Source organism: Somniosus microcephalus, chromosome 9, assembly GCF_052327205.1.
Source record: "Somniosus microcephalus isolate GS21.2 chromosome 9, FLI_Smic_1.0, whole genome shotgun sequence".
Lineage (NCBI taxonomy): Eukaryota > Metazoa > Chordata > Chondrichthyes > Squaliformes > Somniosidae > Somniosus > Somniosus microcephalus.
The window spans coordinates 73553784-73574616 of record NC_140995.1 but is presented as its reverse complement, the minus strand read 5'-3'; the positions used below and the strand labels follow the sequence as shown (position 1 = coordinate 73574616).

The window sequence follows — 20833 nt, the reverse complement described above, 5'->3', positions numbered from 1 at the left end:
AATGCACTTTATTATGGTTATGCTTATGTTAATGTATTACAAGCCAAAAGTATGTTGAATGTTTAAATGTCTTAATCTAAATGTACACTCTCGGGAGCTGCAAGCCTACATTTCGTTGTACTGCACTTGTGCACTAACAATGACAATAAAAGTTGATTTGATTTGATTTGATTTGGGTACTCAACTGGTCTTCCAGTTTCCCAATTCAGCAGCTCCCAAACCAATCAGGTACACTGACTCCTGCTTTAGTGCAGAGGGCTGCTCCAGGATACCACCCACATTGCCTCTATAATCCACGCAAGCAGTGTGGCATTGCACGTGGAACAAGACCCAAAATCAGAGCTGCCAACCTCGGGCAGTACATTGGTGTGTGATTTTCAGCCACCCATCTGGTAATGTACCCTACTCACCAACGGTCCCTGTAAAAAATTTTTGGGTGCACGGGCATTTAGCTGGCTGTGCGGCCCATTCAATTTTTCGGCATGCGCAGTTATTAGCATTGTTAAGCCGGTGTGCGCCCTGCATGGGACCTCCAGCACGGCTGCGCAGCTTAACAAGAACAGAGCTGCTGAGCATGAGTTCACAGAGACAAACATCTCCGGATAACGTCAGGAGCAAGTGCTTTCAGTCCATCACCCATCAGATGATGGTGTGGAAGATGTGGCCTGACACTGGGATGGATAGGCACCGGCTGTAAGTTGGCAAGATTTGCTAAATGCTTGTATAAATATGATCTTGAATATTGCTTCTCATGTCTCATCATACGCAGGCTGAGCACCTTAAACAGCAATACATGAGCAAATCAGATTCGGAAGTTTCTGCAGCACATCAAGCTTTGCAACAAGTTCAGCAGAATATACGTGAACTACAGCGCAAGGTAAACAAAACTGTACTACAGCACCAGGTAAACAGCCGCATACAGCACCAGGTAAACAGTTTCATACAACAGTACCAGGTAAACTGTCCCATACAGCAGCAGCAGGTAAACAGTCCCATTCAACGGCACCAGGTAAACAGTCCCATACAACGGCACCAGGTAAACAGTCCCATCCAGCAGCAGCAAGTAAACAATCCCATACAGCAGCACCAGGTAAACAGTCCCACACAGCACCAGGTAAACAGTCCCATACAACACCAGGTAACAGTCCCATACAACGGCACCAGGTAAACAGTCCCAGACAGCAGCAGCGATAAACAGTCCCATACAACACCAGGTAACAGTCCCATACAACGGCACCAGGTAAACAGTCCCAGACAGCAGCAGCAGGTAAAGACTCCCATACAGCAGCAGGTAAACAGTCCCATACAACACCAGGTAACAGTCCCATACAACACCAGGTAAATAGTCCCATACAACAGCACCAGGTAAGCAGTCCCATACAACAGCACCAGGTAAACACTCCCATACAACACCAGGTAAACAGTCCCATACAACAGCACCAGGTAAACAGTCCCATACAACACCAGGTAAATAGTCCCATACAACAGCACCAGGTAAGCAGTCCCATACAAAAGCACCGGGTAAACAGTCCCATACAACACCTGGTAAGCAGTCCCATACAACAGCACCAGGTAAACACTCCCATACAACACCAGGTAAACAGTCCCATACAACAGCACCAGGTAAACAGTCCCATACAACACCAGGTAAACAGTCCCATACAACAGCACCAGGTAAACAGTCCCATACAACAGCACCAGGTAAACAGTCCCATACAACAGCACCAGGTAAACAGCCCCATACAACAGCACCAGGTAAACAGTCCCATACAACAGCACCTGGTAAGCAGTCCCATACAACAGCACCAGGTAAACAGTCCCATACAGCACCAGGTAAAAAGTCCCATACAGCACCAGGTAAACAGTCCCATACATCACCAGGTAAACAGTCCCATACATCACCAGGTATACCGTCCCATACAACACCAAGTAAATTGTCCCATACAACCGCACCAGGTAACCAGTCCCATACAACACCAGGTTTACAGTCCCATACAACACCAGGTTTACACTCCCATACAATACCAGGTTTACAGTCCCAAACAACACCAGGTAAACAGCCCCATACAACAGCACCAGGTAAACAATCCCATAAAACAACACCATGTAAACTGTCTCATACAACAGCACCAGGAAAACAGTCCCATACAACACCAGGAAAACAGTCCCAAAGAACAGCACCAGGTAAACAGTCTCATTGTACATCAGGTAAACAGTCCCATACAACAGAACCAGGGAAACAGTCGCATACAACAGCACCAGGTAAACAGTCCCCTACAACACCAGGTAAACACTCCCATACAACACCAGGTAAACAGTCGCAGACAAAAGCCACGAGGTAAACACTCCCATCCAACACCAGGTAATCAGTCCCATTCAACACTATGTAAACAGTCCCAGACAACAGCACCAGGTAAACAATCCCATAAAACAACATCATGTAAACAGTCCAATACAACAACACCAGATAAACAGTCCCATACAACACCAGGAAAACAGTCCCATACATCACCGGGTATACTGTCCCATACAACACCAGCTAAATTGTCCCATACAACCGCACCAGGTAACCAGTCCCATACAACACCAGGTAAATTGTCCCATACAACAGCACCAGGTAAACAGTCCCATACAACACCAGGTAAACAGTCCGAAACAAAAGCTACCAGGTAAACAGTCCCATACAACACTAGCAAAGCTGTCCCGTACAGCTCCAGGCAAACAGACCCAAACAATACCAGGTAAAGAGTCCCATACAACACTAGGTAAACAGTCCCATACAACACCAGGTAAACAGCCCCATACAACACCAGGAAAACAATCCCATACAGCACCAGGTAAACAGTCCCATACAACACCAGGCAAATAGTCCCAAAGAACAGCACCAGGTAAACAGTCCCATACAACACCAGGTAAACTGTCTCATACAAAAGCCACTGGGTAAACAGTCTCATTGAACATCAGGTAAACAGTCCCATACAACAGAACCAGGTAAACAGCATCAGGTGAACAGTCCGATACAAGACCAGGTAAACTGTCTCATACAAAAGCCACCAGGTAAACAGTCACATTGAACATCAGGTAAACAGTCCCGTACAGCTCCAGGAAAACTGTCCCATACAACACCAGGTAACCAGTCCCATACAGCACCAGGTAAACTGTCCCATACAACACCAGGTTAACAGTCCCATACAATACCACCAGGTAAACTGTCCCATACAACAGCACCAGGTGAACAGTCCCATACAGCACCAGGTAAACTGTCCCATACAGCACCAGGTAAACTGTCCCATACAACAGCACCAGGTAAACTGTCCCATACAACAGCACCAGGTAAACAGTCCCATACAACACCAGGTAAACAGTCCCATACAAAAGCCACCAGGTAAACAGTCCCATACAACACTAGGAAAACTGTCCCGTACAACTCCAGGCAATCAGACCCAAACAATACCAGGTAAACAGTCCCATACAGCACCAGGTAAACACTCCCATACAGCACCAGGTAAACTGTCCCATACAACAGCACCAGATAAACTGTCCCATACAACAGCACCAGGTAAACAGTCCCATACAACAGCAGGTAAACAGTCCCATACAGCACCAGGTAACAGTCCCACACAACACTAGGTAACAGTCCCATCCAGCACCACGTAAACTGTCCCATTCAGCAGCACCAGGTAAACAGTTCCATACAACCCCACCAGGTTAAACTGTCCCATACAACAGCACCTGGTAAGCAGTCCCATACAACAGCACCAGGTAAACACTCCCATACAACACCAGGTAAACAGTCCCATACAACAGCACCAGGTAAGCAGTCCCATACAACACCAGGTAAATTGTCCCATACAACAGCACCAGGTAAACAGTCCCATACAACAGCACCAGGTAAACAGTCCCATACAACACCAGGTAAACAGTCCCATACAACACCAGGTAAACAGTCCCATACAAAAGCTACCAGGTAAACAGTCCCATACAACACTAGCAAAGCTGTCCCGTACAGCTCCAGGCAAACAGACCCAAACAACACCAGGTAAACAGTCCCATACAACACCAGGTAAACAGTCCCATACAACACCAGGTAAACAGTCCCATACAACACTAGGTAACAGTCCCATACAGCACCACGTAAACAGTCCCATACAGCACCACGTAAACAGACCCATTCAGCAGCACCAGGTAAACAGTTCCATACAACCCCACCAGGTTAAACTGTCCCATACAACAGCACCTGGTAAGCAGTCCCATACAACAGCACCAGGTAAACAGTCCCATACAGCACCAGGTAAACAGTCCCATACATCACCAGGTATACCGTCCCATACAACACCAGGTAAATTGTCCCATACAACCGCACCAGGTAACCAGTCCCATACAACACCAGGTAAATTGTCCCATACAACAGCACCAGGTAAACAGTCCCATAAAACAACATCATGTAAACAGTCCAATACAACAACACCAGATAAACAGTCCCATACAACACCAGGAAAACAGTCCCCTACAGCTCCAGGTAAACAGTCCCATACAATACCAGGTTAACAGACCCATACAACAGCACCGGGTAAACTGTCCCATACAACAGCACCAGGTGAACAGTCCCATAAAGCACCAGGTGAACAGTCCCATAAAGCACCAGTTAAACAGTCCCATACAGCACCAGGTAAAAAGTCCCATACAGCACCAGGTAAACAGTCCCATACATCACCAGGTATACTGTCCCATACAACACCAGGTAAATTGTCCCATACAACAGCACCAGGTAAACAGTCCCATACAACAACACTAGCAAAGCTGTCCCGTACAGCTCCAGGCAAACAGACCCAAACAATACCAGGTAAAGAGTCCCATACAACACCAGGTAAACAGACCCATACAACTCCAGGCCAATAGTCCCAAAGAACAGCACCAGGTAAACAGTTCCATACAACACCAGGTAAACTGTCTCATACAAAAGCCACCAGGTAAACAGTCTCATTGAATATCAGGTAAACAGTCCCATACAACAGAACCAGGGAAACAGTCCCATACAACAGAACCAGGGAAACAGTCCCGTACATCACCAGGAAACAGTCCCATTGAACACCAGGTAAACAGTCCCATTGAACACCAGGTAAACAGTCCCATAGAACAGCACCAGGTAAACTGTCCCATACAACAGCACCAGGTAAACAGTCCCATACAACAGCACCAGTGTAAACTGTCCCATACAACAGCACCAGGTAAACAGTCCCATACAACAGCACCAGGTAAACAATCCCATACAATACCAGGTAAACAGTCCCATAGAACTCCAGGTAAACAGTCCCATACAGCACCAGGTAAACAGTCCCATACAACAGCACCAGGTAAATAGTCCCATACAACACCAGGCAAATAGTCGCAAAGAACAGCACCAGGTAAACAATCCCATACAACACCAGTTAAACAGTCCCATACAACAGTACCAGGTAAACAGTCCCATACAATACCAGGTAAACAGTCCCATACAATACCAGGTAAACAGTCCCATACAATACCAGGTAAACAGTCCCATACAATACCAGGTAAACAGTCCCATAGAACTCCAGGTAAATAGTCCCATACAACACCAGGTAAACAGTCCCATAGAACTCCAGGTAAACAGTCCCATACAATACCAGGTAAACAGTCCCATAGAACTCCAGGTAAATAGTCCCATACAACACCAGGTAAACAGTTCCATACGACTCCAGGTAAACAGTCCCATACAACACCAGGTAAACAGACCCATACAACTCCAGGAAAACAATCCCATACAGCACCAGGTAAAAAGTCCCATACAACAGCACCAGGTAAATAGTCCCATACAACACGAGGCAAATAGTTCCAAAGAACAGCAACAGGTAAACAGTCCCACACAGCACCAGGTAAACAGTCCCACACAGCACCAGGTAAACAGTCCCATACAACAGCACCAGGTAAATAGTCCCATACAACAGCACCAGGTAAACAGTCGCACACAGCACCAGGTAAAAAGTCCCATACAACAGCACCAGGTAAAAAGTCCCATACAACAGCACCAGGTAAATAGTCCCATACAACAGCACCAGGTAAAAAGTCCCATACAACAGCACCAGGTAAAAAGTCCCATACAACAGCACCAGGTAAATAGTCCCATACAACAGCACCAGGTAAATAGTCCCATACAACAGCACCAGGTAAAAAGTCCCATACAACAGCACCAGGTAAAAAGTCCCATACAACAGCACCAGGTAAATAGTCCCATACAACAGCACCAGGTAAATAGTCCCATACAACAGCACCAGGTAAACAGTCCCACACAACAGCACCAGGTAAATAGTCCCATACAACACCAGGTAAACAGTCCCATACAACACCAGACAAATAGTCCCAAAGAACAGCACCAGGTAAACAGTCCCATACAACACCAGGTAAACTGTCTCATACAAAAGCCACCGGGTAAACCGTCTCATTGAACATCAGGTAAACAGTCCCATACAACAGAACCAGGTAAACAGCATCAGGTGAACAGTCCGATACAAGACCAGGTAAACTGTCTCATACAAAAACCACCAGGTAAACAGTCTCATTGAACATCAGGTAAACAGTCCCATACAACAGCACCAGGTAAAAAGTCCCATACAACAGCACCAGGTAAATAGTCCCATACAACAGCACCAGGTAAATAGTCCCATACAACAGCACCAGGTAAAAAGTCCCATACAACAGCACCAGGTAAAAAGTCCCATACAACAGCACCAGGTAAATAGTCCCATACAACAGCACCAGGTAAATAGTCCCATACAACAGCACCAGGTAAACAGTCCCACACAACAGCACCAGGTAAATAGTCCCATACAACACCAGGTAAACAGTCCCATACAACACCAGACAAATAGTCCCAAAGAACAGCACCAGGTAAACAGTCCCATACAACAGAACCAGGTAAACAGCATCAGGTGAACAGTCCGATACAAGACCAGGTAAACTGTCTCATACAAAAGCCACCAGGTAAACAGTCACATTGAACATCAGGTAAACAGTCCCGTACAGCTCCAGGAAAACTGTCCCATACAACACCAGGTAACCAGTCCCATACAGCACCAGGTAAACTGTCCCATACAACACCAGGTTAACAGTCCCATACAATACCACCAGGTAAACTGTCCCATACAACAGCACCAGGTGAACAGTCCCATACAGCACCAGGTAAACTGTCCCATACAGCACCAGGTAAACTGTCCCATACAACAGCACCAGGTAAACTGTCCCATACAACAGCACCAGGTAAACAGTCCCATACAACACCAGGTAAACAGTCCCATACAAAAGCCACCAGGTAAACAGTCCCATACAACACTAGGAAAACTGTCCCGTACAACTCCAGGCAATCAGACCCAAACAATACCAGGTAAACAGTCCCATACAGCACCAGGTAAACACTCCCATACAGCACCAGGTAAACTGTCCCATACAACAGCACCAGATAAACTGTCCCATACAACAGCACCAGGTAAACAGTCCCATACAACAGCAGGTAAACAGTCCCATACAACACCAGGTAAACAGTCCCATACAGCACCAGGTAACAGTCCCACACAACACTAGGTAACAGTCCCATCCAGCACCACGTAAACTGTCCCATTCAGCAGCACCAGGTAAACAGTTCCATACAACCCCACCAGGTTAAACTGTCCCATACAACAGCACCTGGTAAGCAGTCCCATACAACAGCACCAGGTAAACACTCCCATACAACACCAGGTAAACAGTCCCATACAACAGCACCAGGTAAGCAGTCCCATACAACACCAGGTAAATTGTCCCATACAACAGCACCAGGTAAACAGTCCCATACAACAGCACCAGGTAAACAGTCCCATACAACACCAGGTAAACAGTCCCATACAACACCAGGTAAACAGTCCCATACAACACTAGGTAACAGTCCCATACAGCACCACGTAAACAGTCCCATACAGCACCACGTAAACAGACCCATTCAGCAGCACCAGGTAAACAGTTCCATACAACCCCACCAGGTTAAACTGTCCCATACAACAGCACCTGGTAAACAGTCCCATACAGCACCAGGTAAACAGTCCCATACATCACCAGGTATACCGTCCCATACAACACCAGGTAAATTGTCCCATACAACCGCACCAGGTAACCAGTCCCATACAACACCAGGTAAATTGTCCCATACAACAGCACCAGGTAAACAGTCCCATAAAACAACATCATGTAAACAGTCCAATACAACAACACCAGATAAACAGTCCCATACAACACCAGGAAAACAGTCCCCTACAGCTCCAGGTAAACAGTCCCATACAATACCAGGTTAACAGACCCACACAACAGCACCGGGTAAACTGTCCCATACAACAGCACCAGGTGAACAGTCCCATAAAGCACCAGGTGAACAGTCCCATAAAGCACCAGTTAAACAGTCCCATACAGCACCAGGTAAAAAGTCCCATACAGCACCAGGTAAACAGTCCCATACATCACCAGGTATACTGTCCCATACAACACCAGGTAAATTGTCCCATACAACAGCACCAGGTAAACAGTCCCATACAACAACACTAGCAAAGCTGTCCCGTACAGCTCCAGGCAAACAGACCCAAACAATACCAGGTAAAGAGTCCCATACAACACCAGGTAAACAGACCCATACAACTCCAGGCCAATAGTCCCAAAGAACAGCACCAGGTAAACAGTTCCATACAACACCAGGTAAACTGTCTCATACAAAAGCCACCAGGTAAACAGTCTCATTGAATATCAGGTAAACAGTCCCATACAACAGAACCAGGGAAACAGTCCCATTGAACACCAGGTAAACAGTCCCATTGAACACCAGGTAAACAGTCCCATAGAACAGCACCAGGTAAACTGTCCCATACAACAGCACCAGGTAAACAGTCCCATACAACAGCACCAGTGTAAACTGTCCCATACAACAGCACCAGGTAAACAATCCCATACAATACCAGGTAAACAGTCCCATAGAACTCCAGGTAAACAGTCCCATACAGCACCAGGTAAACAGTCCCATACAACAGCACCAGGTAAATAGTCCCATACAACACCAGGCAAATAGTCGCAAAGAACAGCACCAGGTAAACAATCCCATACAACACCAGTTAAACAGTCCCATACAACAGTACCAGGTAAACAGTCCCATACAATACCAGGTAAACAGTCCCATACAATACCAGGTAAACAGTCCCATACAATACCAGGTAAACAGTCCCATACAATACCAGGTAAACAGTCCCATAGAACTCCAGGTAAACAGTCCCATACAATACCAGGTAAACAGTCCCATAGAACTCCAGGTAAATAGTCCCATACAACACCAGGTAAACAGTTCCATACGACTCCAGGTAAACAGTCCCATACAACACCAGGTAAACAGACCCATACAACTCCAGGAAAACAATCCCATACAGCACCAGGTAAAAAGTCCCATACAACAGCACCAGGTAAATAGTCCCATACAACACGAGGCAAATAGTTCCAAAGAACAGCAACAGGTAAACAGTCCCACACAGCACCAGGTAAACAGTCCCACACAGCACCAGGTAAACAGTCCCATACAACAGCACCAGGTAAATAGTCCCATACAACAGCACCAGGTAAACAGTCGCACACAGCACCAGGTAAAAAGTCCCATACAACAGCACCAGGTAAAAAGTCCCATACAACAGCACCAGGTAAATAGTCCCATACAACAGCACCAGGTAAAAAGTCCCATACAACAGCACCAGGTAAAAAGCCCCATACAACAGCACCAGGTAAATAGTCCCATACAACAGCACCAGGTAAATAGTCCCATACAACAGCACCAGGTAAAAAGTCCCATACAACAGCACCAGGTAAAAAGTCCCATACAACAGCACCAGGTAAATAGTCCCATACAACAGCACCAGGTAAATAGTCCCATACAACAGCACCAGGTAAACAGTCCCACACAACAGCACCAGGTAAATAGTCCCATACAACACCAGGTAAACAGTCCCATACAACACCAGACAAATAGTCCCAAAGAACAGCACCAGGTAAACAGTCCCATACAACACCAGGTAAATAGTCCCATACAACACCAGGTAAACAGTCCCATACAACACCAGACAAATAGTCCCAAAGAACAGCACCAGGTAAACAGTCCCATACAACACCAGGTAAACTGTCTCATACAAAAGCCACCGGGTAAACAGTCTCATTGAACATCAGGTAAACAGTCCCATACAACAGAACCAGGGAAAAAGTCTCATACAGCACGAGGTAAACAGTTCCATACAGCACCAGGCAAATAGTCCCATACAACACCAGGTAAACAGTCCCATACAACACCAGACAAATAGTCCCAAAGAACAGCACCAGGTAAACAGTCCCATACAACACCAGGTAAACTGTCTCATACAAAAGCCACCGGGTAAACAGTCTCATTGAACATCAGGTAAACAGTCCCATACAACAGAACCAGGTAAACAGCATCAGGTGAACAGTCCGATACAAGACCAGGTAAACTGTCTCATACAAAAACCACCAGGTAAACAGTCTCATTGAACATCAGGTAAACAGTCCCATACAACAGAACCAGGGAAAAAGTCTCATACAGCTCGAGGTAAACAGTTCCATACAGCACCAGGCAAATAGTCCCATACAACACCAGGTAAACAGTCCCATACAACAGCACCAGGTAAACAGTCCCATACAACACCAGGTAAACTCCCATACAGCACCAGGTAAACTGTCCCATGCAACAGCACCAGGTAAATAGTCCCATACAACACCAGGTAAACACTCCCATACAACACCAGGTTTACAGTCCCATACAACACCAGGTAATCAGTCCCATACAGCACCAGGTAAACAGCCCCATACAACACCAGGAAAACAGTCCCAAAGAACAGCACCAGGTAAACAGTCTCATTGTACATCAGGTAAACAGTCCCATATAGCAGAACCAGGGAAACAGTTGCATGCAACAGCACCAGGTAAACAGTCCCCTACAACATCAGGTAAACACTCCCATACAACACCAGGTAAACAGTCGCAGACAAAAGCCACGAGGTAAACACTCCCATCCAACACCAGGTAAACAGTCCCATACAACACCAGGTAATCAGTCCCATTCAACACTACGTAAACAGTCCCAGATAAACAATCCCATAAAACAACACCATGTAAACAGTCCAATACAACAACACCAGATAAACAGTCCCATACAGCTCCAGGTAAACAGTCCCATACAATACCAGGTTAACAGACCCATACAACAGCACCAGGTAAACTGTCCCATACAACAGCACCAGGTGAACAGTCCCGTACAGCACTAGGTAAACAGTCCCATAAAGCACCAGGTAAAAAGTCCCATACAGCACCAGGTAAACAGTCCCATACATCACGAGGTATACCGTCCCATACAACACCAGGTAAATTGTCCCATACAACTGCACCAGGTAACCAGTCCCATACAACACCAGAAAATTGTCCCATACAACAGCACCAGGTAAACATTCCCATACAAAAGCTACCAGGTAAACAGTCCCATACAACACTAGCAAAGCTGTCCCGTACAGCTCCAGGCAAACAGACCCAAACAATACCAGGTAAACAGTCCCATACAACACCAGGTAAATAGTCCCATACAACACGAGGCAAGTAGTCCCAAAGAACAGCACCAGGTAAACAGTCTCATACAACAGAACCAGGGAAACGGTCCAAAACAGCACCAGGTAAACAGTCCCATACAACAGCACCAGATAAACAGTCCCACACAGCACTAGGTAAACAGTCACATACAACAGCACCAGGTAAACAATCCCATACAACACCAGCTAAACAGTCCCATACAGCACCAGGTAAACCGTCCCATAGAACTCCAGGTATACAGTCCCATACAACACCAGTTAAACAGTCCCATACAACACCAGGTAAACAGACCCATACAACAGCACCAGGTAAACAGTCCCATACAACACCAGGTAAACAGACCCATACAACACCAGGTAAACAGACCCATACAACACCAGGTAAACAGACCCATACAACACCAGGTAAACAGTCCCATAGAACTCCAGGTAAACAGTCCCATACAACACCAGGAAAATAGTTCCATACAACACCAGGTAAACAGTCCCATACAACACCAGGTAAACAGTCCCATACAACATAAGGTAAACTGTCCCATACAGCACCAGGAAAATAGTCCCATACAACACCAGATAAATAGTCCCATACAACACCAGACAAATAGTTCCAAAGAACAGCACCAGGTAAACACTCCCATACAACACCAGGGAAACACTCCCATCCAACACCACGTAAACACTCCCATACAACACCACGTAAACAGTCCCATACAACACCAGGTAAGCAGTCCCATACAACACCAGGTAATCAGTCCCATACAGCACCAGGTAAACAGCCCCATACAACCGCACCAGGTAAACAATCCCATACAACACCAGGAAAACTGACCATACCAAAGCCACCAGGTAAACAGGCCCATACAGCACCAGGTAAACAGGCCCATACAGCACCAAGTAAACTGTCCCATACAACAGCACCAGGTAAACAGTCCCATACAACACTAGGTAAACAGTCCCATGCAACACCAGGTAAACAGACCCATACAACTCCAGGAAAACAATCCCAAACAGCACCAGGTAAACAGTCCCTTACAACAGCACCAGGTAAACAGTCCCACACAGCACCAGGTAAACAGACCCATATAACTCCAGGAAAACAATCCCATACAGCACCAGGTAAAAAGTCCCATACAACAGCACCGGGTAAATAGTCCCATACAACACGAGGCAAGTAGTCCCAAAGAACAGCACAATCGACCCAATCTCTCCTCGTACGTCATTCCTGCCATCCCAGGTATCAGCCTGGTGAATCTTCGCTGAACTCCTTCCATGGCAAGTACATCCTTCCTCAGATAAGGCTACCAAAACTGCACACAATACTCAAGATGTGGTCGCACCAAGGCCCTGTACAACTGCAGCAAGACATCCTTGTTCCTGTACTCAAACCCTCTCGCTACGAAGGCCAACATACCATTTGCCTTCTTAACTAGCTGCTGCACCTGCATGCTTAACTTCAGCGATTGGTGCACAAGGACACCCTGGTCTCGTTGCACTTCCCCTTCTCCCAATCTATTGTCATTCAGATAATAATCGGGCTTCCTGTTTTTGCCACCAAAGTGGATAACCTCGCATTTATCCACGTTATATTGCATCTGCCATGCTTCTGCCCAATCACCCAACCTGTCCAAATCATCCTGGAGTTTCTCGGCACCCTCCTCACAGCACACATGCCCACCCAGCTTTGTGTCGTCTGCAAACTTGGAGATATTACATCTAGTTCCCTCGTCCAGATCATTAATACATATTGTGAATAGCTGGGGTCCTAGCACCGATCCCTGCGGTACCCCACTAGTCACTGCCTGCCACTCGGAAAAAGAGCCGTTTATTCCAAATCTTCGTTTCCTGTCTGCCAGCCAGTTCTCTATCCAAGTCAATACCTTGCCCCCAATCCCATGTGCTTTAACTTTACACGCTAATCTCTTATGCAGGACCTTATCGAAAGCCTTCTGAAAGTCCAAATACACCACATCCACTGGTTCTCCCTTATCTATTTTACCAGTTACATCCTCAAAAAATTCCAGTAGATTATTCGAGCATGATTTGCCTTTTGTAAATCCATGTTGACTTTGTCCGATCCTGTCACTGTTTTCCAAGTGCTCTGCTATTACATCCTTTATAATGGACTCTAGCATTTTCCCCACCACCGATGTCAGGCTTACCGGTCTGTAATTCCCCGTTTTCTCTCTACCACCTTTATTGAATATTGGGGTAACATTAGCTACCCTCCAATCCATGGGTACTGTTCCAGATTCCATCGAATGTTGGAAGATGATCAGCAATGCATCTACTATTTCTAGGGCCACTTCCTTAAGTACCCTAGGATGTAGATTATCAGGCCCTGTGGATTTATCGGCCTTCAATCCCGTAAATTTCCCAAACATCATTTCCCTACAAATACTGATTTCTTTCAGTTCCACCCTTTCATCAGACCCTATGTTCCCTGACATCTCTGGGAGGTTATTTGTGTCCTCCTTTGTGAAGGCAGAACCAAAATATGTATTTAATTGGTCTGCCATTTCTTTGTTCCCCATTATAAATTCCCCTGATTCTGACTGCAAGGGACCTACGATTGACTTCACCAATCTTTTTCTCTTCACATATCTATAAAAGCTTTTACAGTCAGTTTTTATGTTTCCAGCAAGCTTACTCTCATATTCTATTTTCCCCCTCTTAATTAATCCCTTTGACCTCCTCTGTTGAATCCTAAACTGCTCCCAATCCTCAGGTTTACTGCTTTTTCTGGCCAATTTATATGTTCTCTCCTTGGATCTTATGCTATCCCTAATTTTCCTTGTTAGCCACGGTTGAGTCACCTTTTTTGTTTTATTTTTATGCCACACTGAGATGAACAAATTCTGTAGTTCATCCATGCGGTCTTTGAATGTTTGCCATTGCCTATCCACCGTCAACCCTTTGAGTGACATTCCCCAATCAATCCAACCAACTCGCGCCTCGGACCATCGTAGTTTCCTTTATTTAAATTCAGGACAGCTCCCTCTTATCCCAGTACTGGTGCCAGTGCCCCAGGAATCGAAACCCATTTCTCCCACACCAATCTTTGAGCCACTCGTTCTTCTCTCTGATCTTATTTACCCTATGCCAATTTGCAGGTGGTTCAGGTAGTAATCCAGAGATGATTACCTTTGTGGTTCTGCTTTTTAATATAGCCCCTAGCTGCTCATACTCCCTCAGCAGAACCTCTTTCTTTGTCCTCCCTATGTCTTTGGTACCTACGTGGACCACGACAACTGGATCTTTCCCCTCCGACTCTTAAGTTCCTCTCCAGTCCGGAGGAGATGTCCTTTGCCCTGGCACCGGGCAGGCAACACAGTCTTCGGGACTCACGCTCTTGGCTGCAGAGAACAGTGTCTATCGCCCTAACTATACTGTCCCCTACCACTACCACATTTCTTTTAGCTCCCCCCCCCCCCCACTTGAATGGCTCCCTGTACCACAGTGCTGTGGTCAGTTTGCTCATCCTCCCTGCAGTCCCTACTCTCGTCCACACAGGGAGTAAGAACCTCATAACTATTGGACAGGAGCAAGGGCTGAGACTCCTCCACCACTATCTCCTGGTTCCCCATACCTGTCTTGCTCGTAGTCACACCCACCTGTCCCTGACCACGGACCAAATTTGAATTAATTAATCTAAGGGGTGTGACTGCCTCCTGGTGTCCACCAGTTCCCACATGTTGCAGCAGTAACACATCGCCTGCCCTGCCGTCTCTAATGCATTTAATTAATTAAGTGTTAATTTTTGAACGTTTAGTTTTTAATCCCGGCTCTTAATTTAAACCAGTGCCCAAGAAAACAGAGAAATACTGACCAACCAATCACTTCCTTGCTTTCCTGTGCTGTCACTCCTTGTTTTTGTTGTCAGGTCCGCTACCTCTGCTGCACTGTTTATTTGCTCTGCCTCCGCTCTCGCTCCGGCTCAGGTCCGTTGCCTCTGCCTTTTCCCTGTGATGTCACCTTTTATTTTTCTACGAATGCAGTTGGGGGGTTTCACAGAGCCAAACTTCCGCTGGTTCTCTGTCCACTCTCATGCAGATTTTAAACTCCTGCTCTCCTGGAGGCTGACAAAGATAGAAAAAGAAGAAAGGAGCACCTCCCTCCCCCCCCTCCCTTCCCCTCCCTCCCCCTCCCTTCCCCTCCCTCCCCCTCCCTTCCCTCCCTCCCTTCCCCTCCTCCCTCCCCTCCCTTCCTCCCTTCCCCTCCCTCCCCTTCCCTCCCTCCCCTCCTTCCCTACCCCCCTCCCTTCCCTCCCTTCCCCCCCTCCCTCCCTCCCCTCCTCCCCCCTCCTTCCCTCCCCTCCCTCCCTTCCCTCCCCTCCCCTCCCTTCCCCTCCCTCCCCTTCCCTCCCCTCCCCTCCCTTCCTCCCCTTCCCTCCCCTCCTTCCCTCCCCTCCCTCCCTCCCCTTCCCTCCCCTTCCCTCCCCTCCCTCACTCCCCTTCCCTCCCCTCCCTCCCCTTCCCTCCCTCCCTCCCCTTCCCTTCCCTCCCTCCCCTTCCCTTCCCTCCCTCCCTTCCCCCCTTCCCTCCCTCCCTTGCCCCCTTCCCTCCCTCCCCTTCCCCCTTCCCTCCCTCCCCTTCCCCCTTCCCTCCCTCCCCTTCCCCCTTCCCCCCCTTCCCTTCCCCCCTTCCCTTCCCTTCCCCCCTTCCCTCCCTTCCTTCCCTTCCCCCCCTCCCTCCCTTCCCCCCTCCCTCCCTTCCCTCCCCTCCCTCCCTCCCTTCCCTTCCCTCCCTCCCTTCCCTTCCCTCCCCTCCCCTCCCTCCCTCCCTCCCCCCCTTCCCTCCCTCCCCCCCTTCCCTCCCTCCCCTCCCCTCCCTCCCCTCCCCTTCCTTCCCTCCCCTCCTCTCCCTCCCTCCCTCCCCCACTCCCTCCCTCCCACTCCCTCCCTCCCTCCCCTCTCCCCCCCTCCCCTCTCCGCCCTCCCTCCCCCCCCCTCCGCCCTCCCTCCCCCTCCTCTCCCCCCCCTCTCCCCCCCTCCCCCCACCTCTCCCCCCCCTCCGCCCTCCCTCCCCCTCCTCTCCCCCCCTCCTCCCTCCCCCCTCCCTCGCCCTCCTCCCTCCCCCCCCCTCGCCCTCCCTCCCTCCCCCCCTCCCCTCAATTCACAATTCACAATTCAAATCGCTTTATTGGCATGATAAGTTACATCTTATGTTGCCAAAGCATCAAAATACATTTATGGTTTAGCACACAAACGCAGTTCTATTCATACAGTGTATAAACAGGTATATCCCTGAGTGTATAAATATACATTCGCATTGTTTATATATATTCTTTTCTTAGTATACTGGTTGTCCCTCTGTTCATGGCAAGCTGTAACATAGTGTGCCGCCAGTGTTATACAGCTTCTCTCCTCTCCCAGTAGGAATGGGAGTTTTTGGTTGTCATTCAGATTTCTGAAATCAGGGCATATTTGTGACAATTTTTGGTAGAAATTCTCCCTGATGCCCTGATATTTTCCACAAGCTGTGAGGAAGTGCATCTCTGTCTCCACCACTCCCTGACTGCAGTGAGAGCATATCCTGTCCTCTCTTGGCAGCCTGGTCTGCCTGTGTCTGCCTTTTTCGATCGCTAGGCTATGTTCGCTAAGTCTGTACCTTGTCAAGGTTCTTCTCAGTTTGTTATCCTTTACCATGGTCAGGTAATCAGCTATGTTGTATTGTCTGTTTAGGGCCAAGTAGCAATTGAGTTTGCTTTGGGTTTTTGTTGTTTCTGCCCAATATGTCAGATATTTTTCCTTTTGCTTAGCGACGATTGTGTTGGGTCGAATTCTTTGTGTTACCCTGTCACTGTCCTGGGGCTGGTTATTGTTAGTATTGTTAGTAGTTACTTCACTGAGTCCCAGGACTAGTTGACTGAGGGTATTCTTCTTTATGGTCAGCTCTTGGCATTTCAGGGCGTGGTAGTGATAGCATTGGGGATTGCTCATTTGTAGGTGATTCCAAAATTTGGTGGCTCTTTTTTGGATAGTGATTATTAATGGATATTGGCCTAGTTCCGCCCTGCATGCATTGTTTACTGTTTTCCTTTGAGTCCGGAGGATACTTTTACAGAATTCTGCATGTAGGATCTCAATTGGGTGTTTGTCCCATTTTGCAAATTCTTGTTGAGTTAGCGGTCCCCATACCTCACTGCCATAGAGTGCAATTGGTTCAATTACTGATTTGAAAATTTTGAGCCAAATGCTAATTGGGATTTCTATTTGGATTGATTTTTTGATGGCATAGAAAGCCCTTCTTGCTTTCTCTTTCAGTTCATTCACAGCCAGTTTGAAGTTTCCCGTAGAACTGATTTTTAAGCCCAAGTATGTGTAGTTAGTGGTTTGTTCAATTTTGGTTGTTCCTACTGTGAAATTTATTTTGGGTCCCTGATGTTTGGATCTTTGCTGGAACAGAAGGACTTTGGTTTTTTGGGGATTTATTGTCAGGGCCCAAGTCTGGCAGTACGACTCCAGCAGGTCCAGGTTTTGCTGTAGCCCCTCTTTAGTAGCTGACAGCAGAACCAGGTCGTCTGCATAGAGGAGGAATTTAACCTTGGATTCATATAGGGTGAGGCCGGGTGCTGTAGATTGTTCAAGTAGTTTTGCCAATCCATTTATGTAAATATTAAAGAGTGTCGGTGAGATTGGCGAGCCCTGCGTCACCCCCCGCCCCTCTGGAAGTATTTTGTTTGTTTGTCTCCAATTTTAACTGCACATTTGTTGTTTGTATACATTGATTTAATTACATCATATGTTTTCCCTCCTACCCCACTTTCGATAAGTTTCAGGAATAAACCGTCATGCCAGATGGAGTCGAAAGCCTTCTGGAAATCTACAAAGCATGCGTAGATTTTGCTTTTGTTATGGTGAACGTGTTTGTCAATTAGGGTCTGTAGGGTGAAGATATGATCGGATGTTCTATAGTTTGGCAGGAATCCAATTTGGCTTTTACTCAAGACATTGTGCTCCTCAAGGAAGTTTATAAGTCTTTTGTTTATGATGCTACAGAATACCTTCCCCAGGTTACTGTTTACACAGATGCCTCGATAGTTGTTTGGGTCGATTTTGTCCCCACTTTTGTATATGGGCGTTATGAGTCCTTTGTTCCAGATATCAGGGAAATAACCGACACTCAGAACCAAGTTGAAGAGTTTTAGGATAGCCAGTTTCATTTTGTTGTCTGTGTGTTTAATCATCTCGTTTAGTATGCCGTCTGTCCCGCAGGCTTTTCCTGGTCGCAGGTCCTTGAGTTTTTCAAGAAGTTCTTTTTCTGTTATTATGGCGTCCAGCGGGTTTTGGTTATCTTTTATGGCCATTTCTAGCTTTTCCAGTTTTTTGCATATTTGGTGTTGCTCTGGTCTTAGTGTGTTTTTCTGGTATAATTTTTCAAAGTGGTTTACCCATGTGTCCCCATTTTGAATGGCCAAATCGTCGTGTTGTTTTTTGTGTAGTGTTTTCAAGTTTTCCCAGAAACAATTGGAATCAATGGATTCCTCCATGGAGCTGAGTGTATTCTTAATATATTGCTCTTTTTTGGTTCTGAGTGTGTTTCTGTATTGTGTTAGTGTCTGACAATAAGTAAGGCGTAGTTCCTCGTTTTCTGGATGTCTGTGTTTTTGGTTTGATATTTTTCTAAGTTTTTTCCTCATGTTATGGCAATCTCGGTCAAACCATTTTTCATAGTTTTTTGTTTTGGGTTTGTTCTTGCGAGCTTTCAAGTTTGCATTTGTTGCCAAATTATCAAAAATATTGTTTAGTTTACTAACTGCCCGGTTTACGCCTTCTTTATTGTGAGTGTATATGTTATCCAGAAAGGTGTCTAAGAGAGCTTGAGTTGATGCATTGCTAATTGTTTTCTGGTATTTTTCCGTGTCGTTTTTGGCCCATCTGTACGATTTTTTGGTGTTGTACAGTTTACTGGGTTGTGTTTCTATGTTGTTTGTTTCTGTCTTTTTGAGGAACATAGTAATTTGACTGTGATCTGACAGTGTTGTTTGTGGTTTGACTGTGAATGCTCTGAAAGAGGATTGGTCTAAGTCTGTAATCATATAGTCTACTGTGCTGCAGCCAAGAGGTGAGCAATAGGTCGATCTTCCTAGGATGTCTCCTATGAACCTACCATTGACAATGTACAGACCCAGGTTTCGACAGAGCTGTAGCAGCTGTTTTCCGTTGGTATTTGACTGCTTGTCGCAGTTATGCCTGTATGGAAGGGAAGGGATGTCAAAGTGGTTATTCCCGAAAACGTAATTGTTTCCCTGATTATTGGTGAAGTCTGGTTCTTCGCCCGTTCTTGAATTGAGGTCCCCACAGATCAACACGTTCCCCTGGGCCTGGTATTGGATAATTTCCCCCTCCATGTTGGAGAAGGTGTCCTCTTTAAAGTACGGGGATTCAATTGGAGGGATATAAAGTGCGCAAATGTAAACATCTTGGATGTTTGAGATAATCTCCCTCTCAAGTTTGAGCCACATATGGTTTTCGCCCTTTTTTATAAATTTGATGTAATTCTTAAGTTCTGTTTTAAACCAGATCAGTATGCCTCCGGAGTCTCTGCCTTGGGTTACACTTGGTAATTTATTGGAGGGGACCACCAGCTCAGTGTACCCTTGGGGACAGCCAGTGTGTCCTTTTCCTTTATACCAAGTTTCCTGTAAAATGATAATATCTAGGTCTTTAGTTTCATCTATGAACTCTGGGGTCCTACTTTTCACTTCTCGCAGTGAAGAGCGTAGACCTTGGATATTCCAGGTCGAAATATATAAGGATTTCATGTTAAGTTTGATCTTTTACTATGATAGGTTAAAGAGTGGTACGTGTTTGTCGTGTCTAAGTGTGGGAAAAAAAAGATCACATCAGTTGTCTACAAAAGTTAATACAATTTGGTTACAGTTCTTTCTATTAATTAGTCCTTGATCCATAAGGCGGAAGTAGATGCTGCTGCACATCTGCTTATTGTCTCTTAATGGATTGTTTCTGTCTGAGGTATTGCGTACGTCCTGTGCATCTCTCCCTCTGTCTGGCTGGGAGCAGTCCTATTCCCCTGTGGGACAGGAGTGGTGCAGGTCTGATATTGTTGTTTTGCATGGGGATCCTCTCTGGTCTCGGTTGGTGTGTTGGTGGTCCTTGTAGTGTTCCTGATATGTACCCCGCTGATCTCTGGTGGTCGGGGGGGGGTCCTCTT

The 20833-nt window shown here is 46.6% G+C and overlaps 1 protein-coding gene across 6 annotated transcripts in view; it reads left to right on the top strand.

Moving 5' to 3' along the window:
- shprh (SNF2 histone linker PHD RING helicase) overlaps window positions 1-20833 on the top strand; it is a 228095-nt gene that overhangs the window by 103208 nt on the left and 104054 nt on the right. For 5 of the 6 annotated variants that reach the window (XR_015079506.1, XR_015079507.1, XM_085996774.1 and 2 more), the window contains exon 15: window positions 770-877. The exons of the other annotated variant lie outside the window; for it this stretch is intronic. Coding sequence is in view for 3 of the 5 variants with exons in the window: in XM_085996774.1 (XP_085852900.1) it covers window positions 770-877 (108 nt within the window). In the remaining 2 variants the exon portion in view is untranslated. The remainder of the gene's footprint in view (window positions 1-769; window positions 878-20833) is intronic. 6 annotated transcript variants of the gene reach the window in all.